Source organism: Acanthaster planci, linkage group LG11 (assembly GCF_054643075.1).
Source record: "Acanthaster planci isolate LZ-2023a linkage group LG11, COTS_SCS, whole genome shotgun sequence".
In the NCBI taxonomy this organism is placed as follows: Eukaryota; Metazoa; Echinodermata; class Asteroidea; order Valvatida; family Acanthasteridae; genus Acanthaster; species Acanthaster planci.
In genome coordinates, this window is record NC_141787.1 from 2,861,230 (window position 1) to 2,874,643 (window position 13,414).

The 13,414-nt window shown below is 41.8% G+C and overlaps 1 protein-coding gene across 3 annotated transcripts in view; it reads left to right on the forward strand.

The window, feature by feature from the left end:
• Positions 1-13,414, forward strand: part of LOC110990209 (uncharacterized) — a 126,841-nt gene that overhangs the window by 83,910 nt on the left and 29,517 nt on the right. For all 3 annotated transcript variants that reach the window (XM_087142940.1, XM_087142941.1, XM_087142942.1), the window contains 11 exons: positions 616-660; positions 1,014-1,121; positions 1,420-1,473; positions 7,903-8,010; positions 8,379-8,468; positions 8,765-8,818; positions 9,290-9,343; positions 9,664-9,717; positions 10,428-10,481; positions 11,241-11,348; positions 11,838-11,891. In XM_087142940.1, coding sequence (XP_086999066.1) covers positions 616-660; positions 1,014-1,121; positions 1,420-1,473; positions 7,903-8,010; positions 8,379-8,468; positions 8,765-8,818; positions 9,290-9,343; positions 9,664-9,717; positions 10,428-10,481; positions 11,241-11,348; positions 11,838-11,891 — 783 coding nt within the window. The remainder of the gene's footprint in view (positions 1-615; positions 661-1,013; positions 1,122-1,419; positions 1,474-7,902; positions 8,011-8,378; positions 8,469-8,764; positions 8,819-9,289; positions 9,344-9,663; positions 9,718-10,427; positions 10,482-11,240; positions 11,349-11,837; positions 11,892-13,414) is intronic.

The following is a 13,414-nucleotide window of genomic DNA, read 5'->3' on the forward strand; positions in this document are numbered from 1 at the left end:
CCAATAAAAACCCATCCACTGTACATTGAATTACATGGAACCATGGAAGTGGATTTAATGCGCAACTTCAGTTTTCATCCAATGGGAGCTTGTAATCAGTGGTGTGAGTGCATGTATTGTAACGTCACAGACCAGACACAGAGCACCATCAAGAGGTTACCCCGGAAAGGCCATTTTTGCAGTGTATTGTGAGAAATAGTTGACAAATTCTATATTCCAGCTGTGCACAGGGAACTTGAATTATTCCTGATGTATAGCAGTTTCAATTAATCCCGTCTTCTTTCTTTTGCATGGAATGTCCCAATCTATCAAAAATTTCCCCAAGTTGTCTACTGACATACAGTCAAATGGAAATTGCAGCAAGGCACCTATGCTTTTGGGGACTGTGATCTTGAAAAATGCCCTCTCTATAGCAACCTCTTGGTGGCGCAGTACGTTGTAAATCACAGCTTTTGGCTTTAGTTAAATTGTGTTCAACTTTTGGGAATTCACAGTATGAATCGTTGATTTGATGCCACAATTTTATGTTTGTTTAGTTATTTTTGCTTAGAGTTCAGACATTTGTAATGTTACATACAGTTTGCATTGTGCTAACCCTTTTGGTTGTTTTGGCAGGGTGAGGAAGGCCCTCCAGGACCCATTGGTCTTTCTGGTAATCGGGTAAGGCATCATTCTTTCACTGATGTCATATATAGTGTAGAATTTTTTTTTTCAATTCTGGATGTTTTCTGGTGTATTTCTACTATCTGCTTAACCAGCTAGGGGCAGTTTATGTTTATTGATCCTCAAAAACCTTTGTTCTTAAATTGCTGGTAATCACAGATGAATTTTCTCTTTTGTCTGTTTTCATCATAGTTCTTGGTGTGCATCTGAAAACATGCTATATGAATGTGGACTGCTTCTATTTTTACTTAGTAATACAGTGTCTCCTAGTTGTTCAGTTGTCAAAGCCACATTTGAACATTTCAATAATGTTGTGTTTTGCATTTTCATGATGTCTGCTTTGGTTGCAGGGTCCAGCCGGGGCAAATGGTCCACGTGGGTTCCAAGGTCCCAAAGGCCCCCCAGGCCCTATTGGTCAGGATGGTATTCCAGGCTTCCCTGGTGCTCGCGGAGAGCCAGTGAGTTCATAAATTTAATTAGCTTACATATTTTCTAGAATTCCACTTTGCATTCAATTGGTTGATTTCTCTAGTTTACCTTTCTCTTAGGATTTTTATATAGCAAAATTTCAACATAAAGGTCATCTACATATTTGTACATCATTGTTTTTTTAAAGCAAAGCTTTTAAAACATTTTTTCTCAATTATGGAGGTCACTTGTAAAGAAGACATTTTACAGTAAAACAATATATTTGTTATAATAACATTTTAGATGATCCCTTTCTTGATGTACGAACACTGTGTTTTTTTGTGGCAGGGATTGGAGGGTAAACCAGGCCCACCAGGGCCAGCTGGTGTGATTGGACCCCAGGTAAGTAGTATTAACTAGGCATACTATATCTGGAGAAAAGCCATTGTGAACTACACCAAACTGGCCAGTTGGATGGAAAAATAACTAAGTCTACGGCACTCTACCTACCAAAACAGTCACTACATATGCCAATATCCCATGTGCCTATTTTTTATTCACTGAAAAGATATGATCACCAGGGTGCATCGTGACCTCCCTTCTTTTCTTAATGCTGTTACGTAATGGACGTGTCTTTCAAGGTATCTTCGATATTTTGAGCTTCCTTTTTCGATACACAATCGATTTGATCACCTTTCCTTCCTTCGTTAAGAAAGTATTACATTGATTTCATCCATTTATTGGTAAGAGTGTTCTTTTCGTGTATATGCTGTGTCTACCCTACCAGTGAATTATAGACCTTAGCCGGTTGAATTCAGGGGGTTGCTGTCAGGATCTGTCATACTCCCCTGTTTTCTCCAGCTACCAGGACGAGGAAAAGGCCTTGCCATCGTTGAGGGGGGTCCAGCCAGGATCTGGTCAGGCCCCAGGTTCGTTCAGCCCCACGGAGCTGACGGAGAAGCTTTGTGGTCAACTCTGGAAGACCTGAGCAGGGACACTGCCAGGATCTGGCAAGGATCCTGTCTCCTTGGTCAATTGCTAGCCTGGCAAGCCGGCCGGGACTCCCAAGAGACGTCTCCCGGGCCTGTCCTAACATCATAGTGAAGTACACTATGCACTTCGCCCCACCTGATATGCCGTCGAGCCATGACACCCCGACACCCACTTTCTTGGGGTTTCATGGAGCCTACCAGGTTTTTGCGCCGCCGGAGCTTCAAGCTGCCACAGTCCATCTACGGCTTGAGCTTTCAACTGGGCATCACCAGGTCATCGGACATCATTTCTCCTGGTCCCTCTGCTCGGATTTCTGCTGTTCCAATTCACCTCAACCGGGAATGCGCCCCAAGCGTTCTGCCTCCCACGGCCCCGTCTGCTACCTCTTCTACCAGGTCGCCCGCCACCAGGTATTACAGGCAAGCAGTGCTTCTCTTCTTTATCAAGTTCCTCGAAACCCAAGAAGAGGCATTGCTCCGACCATCACAAATATACCTCTTGGATAAAGCTTGGATGCCAGCCTTCCAGTCCATTAGTGAAACTCTGACCTCCATCACTTGCCACCTCGGCATTATACTGCCACCGGCCTCCACCGCCCCGGACCCATTTTGGGCAGACCAGTCCCTAGTTGATTCTATTCCTCACTCCATCCGATTGCTGCCTCCGTCATCTTCAGCGAGACATAATTCAAGTGCTCAGCCTGCCATCAGCAGCTCCGACAGAGGAGGACATCAGTCATGGCTTGTTTAAATGACACAGCATGACTGGAATCTTCTGGGCCAATATTTCCAAAACTCCCACTTGATCATATATGCGTGGAGATATTCTAGTCTGTAGCCAGAACTTGGCACGCGTCAAAGTCCACTCCAGTTTGATGGTGCTCACCCACCAGTCTACCGGGCACCTTGGCTCTTGACTATAGCACGGCCTTACTTCAGTCCAAGCAGGTGACCACATCTTTGGTTGAAGATGACACCAATTTCATCAGCATCCTCACCCCCATGACATGTTCCAGATTCTCAGTCCTCCGTCAGCCTCCTTCCAGAGGAAGACAGCAACCATGCCCGTGCCAGTCAACCAACTGCCCCACGTCTTCAGCCTCTGCCTTCAGATACTCTTGTTACAGGGCGTCCATGCGTGAAGTAGGCTCTTTGCCTTACCAGACCACTCCCTCTTGTAATCCAGATGGGCCCCAGTATATACAGTGCCGGGCAACACATGCCGTGCATCTCCTCATTGCCTGCCCTTTATCTAGGGCCTTCAGGAAGAACATCTCCAAGACAACTGCAGTAAAACATTGTTTAACAAGGTCCTTGTCCCACCCGAGTAAGCTTGGGACAAGGACCTTGTTAAACAAGGACTTTGTTAAGTCCCACCCAAGTAAGCTTGTGAATTTTTTCACAAGCTCTTGGACAAGCACTGAGCATCGGCAAAGAGGCAGCAAAAAGTTATATAAAGGTCCTTGGAACTTTACAAATACCTTCTGTTATCAGTTATGGAAAACAAAGAAAACGAAGACTTGGGACCCCCAGAAAAATATAATATACAAATAAAATAAAACATTTTCCTTGTTTTAAATATGACCTTTTATAATGCTCGTCAATGCTCGTCTTATCTGTCTTCGACTTTGCATGTATTGCGGTAATCCATCAGGCTCCCTCCTTAGATGAACATGACCCACAGCCCCACTTAAACAGACAGCCGTTACACGTGGATTTCCCCTAGCCTCATACATACCTGTATCTACAGCGTGGGCATCCAGACATAATCCAGACAGTAGCACTGTCTGGGCCAACTTAATGGATTGCTGCCCCGATGAATATGCTATCAGTACACGGACCTAATTCGGAGTCTCTGTCACAGCCTTCTGGGGCAGCTCTCACTGCCATTGGTAGGCCTGCCCAGGCCACGGGGCAGTGAGTCCATGCCTTACCTGGTGATCTCTAATGACCGCTACAGGCCTAAACTTACCGGCATTCAAGACTACATCACCAGGCGCCCAGACAGGAACGAGCAAATAGTGTTTTCAGGGCAGTCTTCCCATCTTTTTTAGCTCTGCCCCATAGAATTTGCCATCATGATGCAGACCTACTGCTGCATCTCTCCAGTCCCCAAACATCCCCAAGCATCCGTACCTAACGATCTTCAAGCCGTTGGGGTTTTTACATGCCCCTTGGCACCCCCATAATCCGGAGTTTCCCCAAGGGGCCCTGCAGGAGAAATTTTGTGAATCTATTTCCACTGCGGCTCACCATGTAAAACCCTGTGATCTGCAGAATGACCATTCTGTAGTCCCCACTTACGAGGCTCCAGGTAACCACAGATTCTGCTGTGCAGCCTTTCCATACCACACACTGTGCAAGCGCGTGTTTACTTCAAAGTGGGCGTGTCCAAAATCAGTCATGATAGGGGCTTCAGATGATAATGCCATCTCTGTCTTTGAGTAAGTCTTGTGGCTTTCTTGCATCTTCTTTCGCACTGCCAACCAAAGCCACATCAACGGAAAGGACAAGGGATCATGCAGTTGACCTGCATAAGATCCACATGGCAGGGTTCGACAACGTAATGGCAGACGCACTCTCCTCAGGATGATAGAGCAGCCTCACATCAACCTCTTCCCTTCTTCGAACAATGCTCAACTCCCAGTGATCTGCTTCTAACATCTTCCGATATCTTTGCACTATCCGTCTCCTTACATCCTGGAGACAATGCGGATAAACTTCGGTGTCCTGTTTGTGTCCTGAAGTGGTACCTGAATAAAACGATGTATGAGAGGGACGATAAGCCCGTCGCTTATCACTATCATGAGATCACACCATCCAGCAGCATCAGTCACTATTGCCCACTGGACGGTGTTGGCCATTAGATTAGCTAATCCAGTCTGGCCATCAAGCTCTGATGAATGTAGTCAACACTACATCAGGGTTCATGATGCAAGAGCAGTATCTGCATCTTGGTCTTACTCTCGAGATGTTTCCCTTTGCAGACATCTGCAAAGCTGCATGTTGGAAGTCTCCCTCTACTTCTTGCCACTTGAGGGATGTCCTGCAGAGTGACACCGCAAATGGCAGGACAGTCCTACTGTCTGCAGCGCAGAGGTCAAAGGGACCTCCTGAAGGACAGATGATAAATCATCATGAAGTTTATTCACTGTTTCTTAAATTTATACACTCCTCCTTGTTTATATGTGAATGTGTATTCTTGGCATTACATGTGTTGTTGCCAACTCCCCTCCTAGACCAGTGCCACTCTGCATATTTAGTGACTGTTTGGATAGGTACAGTGCTGTAACCCCCCCCCCACATTAAGTGTGGATCAGGTCTACTGGAGAATATGTACACAAACAATTCTCTCCCGCCCATCCTCCCCACTCTGGCTCTGATCTTTTGAGTCGCTTTCGAAAACAAGGAATATCATGACAGTGAGCCCGTGTTGCATTGTGGGAGGTCAGGGTGCTCTACGGGTGATCAGATCTTTTCAGCAAATAATAGGCACATGGTAGGCACCGTCAATATCATATTTTGGCTGATATCAATATTTTGCTGTTAATTCATTTCATTTTTAAGGCAGGGAATATTCTTGCCGGTATCGCAATTCACAATGCATTTTCAGCCACATTACTACGCACTTTTTTAATGAATTGCAGTTGCTGTTTGCAACCAGGAACGTGAAAATGAAAGTGTCCGTTTTTGTGGCCAAGAATAGCAGTCAGCAATTTTACCTTTGATTTGTTGTTTTCTGCTTGTAAAAAGTGGTAAAAAGTAAACAGCTACATGTACATGTACGATGTATGTGGCATACAATGATTTTTGGCATCGTTACAAATGAAGTACGGTACAATTTCTTTGTACAAACTTGCATGTGTAAAGCACGCTGTACATTTAACAGGGCACCTTTCCGCACAAGGGAAAATGTGTACACACAAAAAAAGTAAAATACCCTTGTGTCTGAATACCAAGCCCATTGGTTATTGCACGCATGGTGCAGCGGAGCTTTGACTGCCGGAAAGCACAGCTCAGTGACTGTTTGGTGACTGATTTGTGTATGTACTTTTTACATTATATTACACCAGGCAAAATCATTGAGAAGTTAAGAAACAGCCGTTGCCCAAACTTGTACGAACGCGTTGGGGTGATGTACGTGTATATTCATGTCGTATTATGGCGTGATTGGTTGAAGGAAGTAATTTACCATTCCAGTGATTTTTACGGGTGAGAAGGTGGCACTCTGCTAGGTGCTTACTACAACTCAGCTTACACCAACTTAGCGGTTAATTGTGCCATTTTCCAAGTCGTATCAAACATGAAAAGATGAACGAATAAATTCAAAGGAAAATTGTTTCTCTATAGCACAGTTTATACAGGAAAGAATACTTACGTGAATGGGCCTTCAGCTGGTAATCAGTCTCGACTTTCACATTGACGATTAATGTGATGCACCCACCTAGTATACGTTTATGTTGTAATTGTGTGCTGTAAATTTGCACGGCAATAACATGGAAAAAATTGCTATACAAGTTTTCCCAACCACTTTTAATAATAATAATAATAAGGAACATTTATATTGTGCAGATACTATACAAATATACTCAACTGCACATAACAATACCCATCACTAGCAGAAATGAAAATCAGGTGTTGGAAAAAGCTTTATGAAAGAGATCTTGAATGTGCCAACAAATTTATCATTTCTTACATAAAGGGCAGGTTGTTCCAAAGCCTAGGAGCTGCACAAATATATGCACAGTCTCCAAAAGTTGCCTTAGTTCTACGATAGGGATGACTAAGGATCATCCTGTCCTGTGAGCTACAAAGACTGTACCTATGTGACTGGGATTTAAGGTGTTAGTAATTCTTAGATCTGAGATATAACCTGGGGCAAAGCCATGCAAAGCCTTAAATGTTATTAAAAGTATTTTAAATGCAATTCTCTGTCAAATAGGCAACCAATGTAATTTAACCAACCAAGGGAAATGTGGCAGTATTTAGCAGAGTTACACGCAAGTCTGGCACAACCATTCTGCACTTGTAGCTTTGATATCTGAGAATCTTTTGCATCCTATACAAGTTTTCCAACCACTATACAAAAATTATGTTGTATAGCAAATTTGTACACAAATTTTTGGCTGAAATTATTCCCTGCAAGGTATTATAACAGGTGTCAGTTGCTATTAAATTGTTCTAAGGGTACACCCCTACACCCCTACATGGTGTGATCCATTTCACTTTAGAGACATGTACTAGGCTGCGTATCATTGTGCTCGTTGCCTACATGGGATGGGATACACGCTGCCGTGCATAGCGATATCATCAGTACGTGGTGCTAGTCCAAGTACATTTGGTTAGCAAATAATTCTCTGTTTGGAGGATAAATTTTGTGATACTTTTGAGACAAAGTGTACACGAATTATTGAGTGCGAGACTGAGATAGGTGACTGAATTTATTCTTCAAATTTCTCTGTATAAGCCCCCTGGAGTATAAGCTACAGGGACATTTTTCGCTCAGCGTGAGAACCAACGTAAGCCGTGGTGTATCAAAAATTACAGTAATGTGAGGATGCATTGTCATATTTTATAATTAAGTTCATTCCTCAATAGCAACCCGACCAACACACTAAATGTGGGGGAGGAATGTATGAGTTGATTTGTGTGGTAATCAGGATTTCAAGAGTCTGTTTGACCCGTGGCTACTCGTTTTGATTCCTTAACTTTAACCTGATATTTTTTTCAATCCCTGGTGCGTGCTTGAGTTTCTGTTTAAGGCAGTTAGGTCATTTCCAAATATTACTGTCCATCAAGCTATGAGATGATGAAATTTTGAATACTTACTTTACTGTAGGGTCCACCAGGAGAAAAGGGGCCGGATGGACCACAGGGCTTTTCAGGAGGTCCAGGAGCTCCAGGGGAATCCGGCTTGCCAGGAGAGGCTGGTTCCCCAGGCCTACCGGTAGGTAGTTACATACTATTGGCAGTTGTTTAATACATATAGGTCATATCCACTGTACATGGTCATTGCCTCTATATCTTGGATGGGTTTGGGCAGTTCCACTGCTGCAACACTATTTGTTCAATTCCATGACTCAGCTTTTAGTATTTAACGTAGCCATCATTGTAGTGGTTGTCAAACAAATATTCAAGATATTTCATTTTCAGTCCCAATTTTGTAATTTCTGTATTAAGTCCTGATTTGCATTCTTTTCAAAAAAATTGTTACTTTGCCAGTCCTTCATTTATAGTTTTCCTGTTTACTTTTGTATCCAAAACAATAACTACATTTATATTACTTCTAGTATCTGAACTTCATTTTATCTACAGGGCAGGCCAGGACAGACTGGTCCCCCAGGAAATGAGGGACCACCAGGAATACAAGGCTTTCCTGGGGAAAGGGGTCTACCAGGTGTGCAGGTATATATCACATATATGTATTATGAATGATGTATGTGCTTCAGTAAACACATCCTTTCAAAGGACTACAGCTAGCATTTTGTGCTAATCCACTTACAGTCAGACATCCTCTCCTTCTGTCCGAAAATCTGCACAAGATATCTATCTGCTTATGCTCATGCCATTTCCATTATTTTGAGTTTGAATGAAGAAGGATTATGATCCTTCAAAGAATGAAGACTCAGGAAGAAAAGTAAAGAAAGTTTAATTTTACAGAGTTTGATTTCTTCAGTTTGATTTCCTCCTTATTTCCACAGGGACCTGATGGTGAGAAAGGTGAAGATGGTAGCCCAGGGCTACAGGGACCACCGGTAAGTGTTGAAGTAATTGAAATAAACCACATACTCAATGTTGTCAGTCTCAAATCTAAGACATACTCTAATCCCTGCTAACATTTTGTTTTGCCAACTGTATGAGCATTGTGATTTGTTCCGAAACATAAATGTGGGTGATGACGTGTGATAATCTCTGTAATTGCATAGCAGTGCTACATTTACTTTTGGAAGCCATCCACCTGATTCAGAGAGAAAATAGGCTGAAACCTCAGCCCAGTGTAGAGTTAGTATGACACCCTGATTGCCATACATTTTTTAGCTATTGATTTAGTTAAATTTCATTTTCAAGCCTGAATATGAATGAATATAGAAGTCTAGGCTAGGCAAGAGAGATAAAATTCTTCTGCTATTGTGTAACCCATGGTGGACAAAGCCTGTCATTTCGAGTAGCCCACCACAAAAATATCCTGAGCTTATTCCAGTTGAATCCATGCTTCTTTTTTCCAGGGACCTCCTGGTGTTCAAGGCCCACCTGGATCACCAGGACCCTCAGGATTACAGGTAATACCATCTCAAATTGAATATGAGGATGTTACATATCCATTATAAGGTCTGAAATTAAGAAAGTAAACTTTAAAGACTCATTTCGCTTGCAACATACATATGCAAAAACTGTCTATCTTTGTATGTTTTTAGATAGAAGTATTATGTAAGTTCAAGTTGTTGGGAAAATTGGCTTAAAAAGACTGGTTTATTAAAAATGACAGCCCATGTTGACTGATAATTTTTCAGTAACATTCTTTTATTAGTTTCCTGTCCGAGAGAGTGGGTTTGTCTGTGTTTGTCATGCTTGGGCCATGGTTTTATTTCTTAATTCAAAGGGTCGTCCAGGAGAAAGAGGGCCAGAAGGAGCTCGAGGATTAAAGGGAGAACCTGTGAGTATATGCTCCATGCATGATGTTTAAAAGCACAGGTTACTGATGGTACTCAGAAAACCAATTTCCACTGATCGATCTCATCAAACTTTACTCACCATACTCATTTTTTTTCATAACCATTTTGGAATTCCTTAGAAGTGAAGTGTACATTATTAACTAAGAACAAATGTTTTCATGAGAAAGGAACATGACCCATTTGGACACATAGCACAGAAATAATGCTGGTGTTTTACTTGTTTCATGGATACATTCACTAGTTAAGAGGTGAACACAGAGGTATTATATACATCAAGTTAAATACAGAATTTTGCATTTTTAGGATAAAGTAAGATAAGTATATTGGAAAAACAATGGTGGTCTTTCAAGTCTTTGGGCCACCAAACTAAATCCGTGTGTAGAACACAATTATTTGGTCTTCTTGTAGTGATATCAATTTGAATTACAAATATCACTCAAACTCCATTCGACAATATTTGCTGCCCTGAACCTATTGCCATTTTTCTTGCATGGACTTTTTATTGCAATATTGTCATTGTTATTGATTTATTGTTGTTGTTTACATACAAAGCGGACATTTGCTGTTGTTTTCAAGAGTAGTCATCACCCACTTGCATCTACAGTTACAGTATCTACAGTGTTTTCATTCATCTGTATTTACATTAATATAAATGACATATGTTTGGATCAAGTTTCTGATTCCTTTGTAGGGAGAGACAGGACCAGTTGGTCCAGTTGGCCGAGATGGAATGCCAGGGCCAAGGGTAAGCTTTTTCAACAGTATAATGTTTATTTGCACAAGGTTTGTTGTACATCTTGTATTTCCAGACTAAAAAGCTAATTTTGAGTTGTTTTTTTTTATGTCTCGATATGCAGTTGAAACTTTAGACATTTTTGCTCAAAGCCAGTATTTAGAGCCACGGGTAAAGTGCTCAGAAGTTGCATTAGGCTGTAATTTTCATAATAACATTTAGATTAAATTTACACTTAATTATTATTATTATGATTTATGAAATATTTGTAGCAGAAAGCTAGAAGGCTGACACTGTACAATTACTAGAAAATAATAAATTAAACAGGAAAAATGAACCTTACTATGTACATTACATTAAGAATCTTTATATTAAAGAGTTCTTTAAAGACATAAAAATAGATGAAGCAATATTTTTGTTACATCCCTCCTTTATGAGACACAAAAGTAACTGTCACTCTTTATTAACACAACTAAAGAAAGGTAGACATAAAACCAGAACCTGAGTGTGACATATATACTGTTGCATCTGTTTGACAGTGTTGACTACGTTTGCCATTAGCCATAGATAAATGGTTACGAGCAATTCAGGAATAATGTGGAAATCACGACATGTTCCACAGTTCTTTCCCAGTAGATACTTAGTCCTTTTGAAAGGGTTCTTAGTCTCTAAATACTGTTACTCTCTAATCTGCCCTTGATGTATTTTGATTTATTTGATATTGAGTCGTGTACACCCATATAATATTGCTTACGTGCTGTTTTTTGGCAGGGTTTACCAGGTCCTGTTGGGCTTACAGGTCCCCTTGGTGAAGATGGAGACAAAGGAGACACTGGCTCACCTGGATCAAAGGGCTCAAAGGGAGAGAGGGGTATTGAGGTATGTGTGCCAAGCACTTGAACTGATCAGATATATCTACATCACTACTGCATGCTAGTCGTTCTTATTGAAGTAGAATACAGTTTTTCAATAGGAATTAGCATTGCAGGGGTAAATTGGCTGAAAGATTGGTAAAACACTGTTGAAGTTGTCCCATGTGGGAGTAAAAAATAGTGCAGCTGGATTACACTACAATCCTTTAAAAAATGTGTATTAAATAAAAGCGAAAGTATTAAACAAGGTCGTGAAAATCGTGGCAACATCTTGTCTCTTCTTATTTAAGAGTTGCTTTGGGATCAGTAGTACATTTTTATTTGTTTAAATTAACTGCAGTGTTTCTGCAAAGTTTCTCTAAACAAGTTATATACTGTTTGTTTTAAGAGATAGAAAAGAAAAGTATTAAACATTTCAGGTTTGTTAAAGGTTATTTACAGGTCCACTTGTAAACTCAACAATATTATCGTTTATACTTTTGTCATTTAAATTCAGGGACCAATGGGCCTGCGTGGAGAACGAGGTTCTCTTGGAGAACCTGGTCCACCGGTAAGTAAATAATAGTAAATAAAAAGATACCACCTGTTCCGTCCCCAACCAAAAAGAGTTAAATCATGCTTTAGCAAGTTGCAATATTGACACGCTTCTGTGAGATGTTTTGTTGGCATGCATAAATACAATTCAAGTCAGCGGATATTGAGTAAGAGGGAAAAACATTTGCAAAAAACAATGACTCAACACACCATAGAAAGCTGGTGCCCTCCCCCCATCAGATACTGATTCCCTCCCCATGTTCCCTACTAGTGAAATCCTAGCCACTGCCCCCCCCCATACAAGCTCCTGGTGCCCCAGGTTTTTAGTTATTCTGTCATGTTGTCGAGAAATGCATCCATGATCCATGAAAACAGTAACAAAAAAAAGGGAAAGACGCAAGTTCTTCTTTAATGATGAGTTTTGGCTCACCATTGGCAGCGTCCCTTGTATGTCTCACGCATGCACCCTGTTATTTTAGAACGTGCTATGCACTCTGTTGGGTGAGGGTGGAGAAATTTAACCATGACAATGCCTGTGGTGTTTTAAGGCTAAATTCAGCGCATTTGATGTTCATTTCAAGTTAGTGTCAATTCAAATCGGCCAATGCCAGAAATGGTTCACGCACACGCTAAGTAACCAGACCCTCCCCACTCACACATAAACAGGCATGCTTAAACTCAGACAATCCTGGACAAAATTGTTGCGACACTTGGCAATAGCCATACACTCTCCAGCCCCCTCCCCCACTCCCTTGGTCAAAGTTGTCATGTCCAGCCGGAGCATAGACCATGTGAATAGACCCAACATTGAAAGGGGATCTGGGGGTTGGAGGCCAAACAAGATTTGTCCAGGATTGTAGCAATCCAGTTGAGCGCTAACTTGTAGCTGGACCTTGTTCCAGTAACGAAACAAATGTGCATACACGTGATCAGATCAATATTGGACTTATGTATCAATAATGAGTCACTGTCACTTCATATTCAATGGTTAAGCTGGTGCTTCTCCCCCTCCCCCAAGTAAAACCTCAGTTACACCACTAATGGGTTGATGGGTTGATGGGTTAGTGGAGCTGCCACTGGACTCATGGTACCCCCTATTATAAACTGAAACTGTCATTGTACCTGTAGTTGGAGTAACCCATGATGAACTCACTTTCTTTTCAAAGACATAGACATATTCTTGATTGGTTAACCACTTCCTGCCGGGGACTCCGGAATCAGAGACATATGGTTTATATGCGTGGCCGGGGTCTCCAAACTCGGACAAAGGAAACAGGGCCCTGTAACAAAAGACCGTACTCCGAACAAAAGACCAGGCTGCTGGGCATTACCAACATTTTTCACTCCCAAAAGTGGTGATAATCCAGCCTTGTTTTGAAACCGTATACCAGGGTTTGGGGCATTGAGAGCGAGCCGATTACCACAGGGGACAAAAGCGCTCCACCACTGCAGCGATGAGCCACACAGCACCACTGCACGCTAATCTGGCCCCTATTGAAAAGAGGTCAGCAGTGCACTAAGCCAGGTTCATGAACAAAA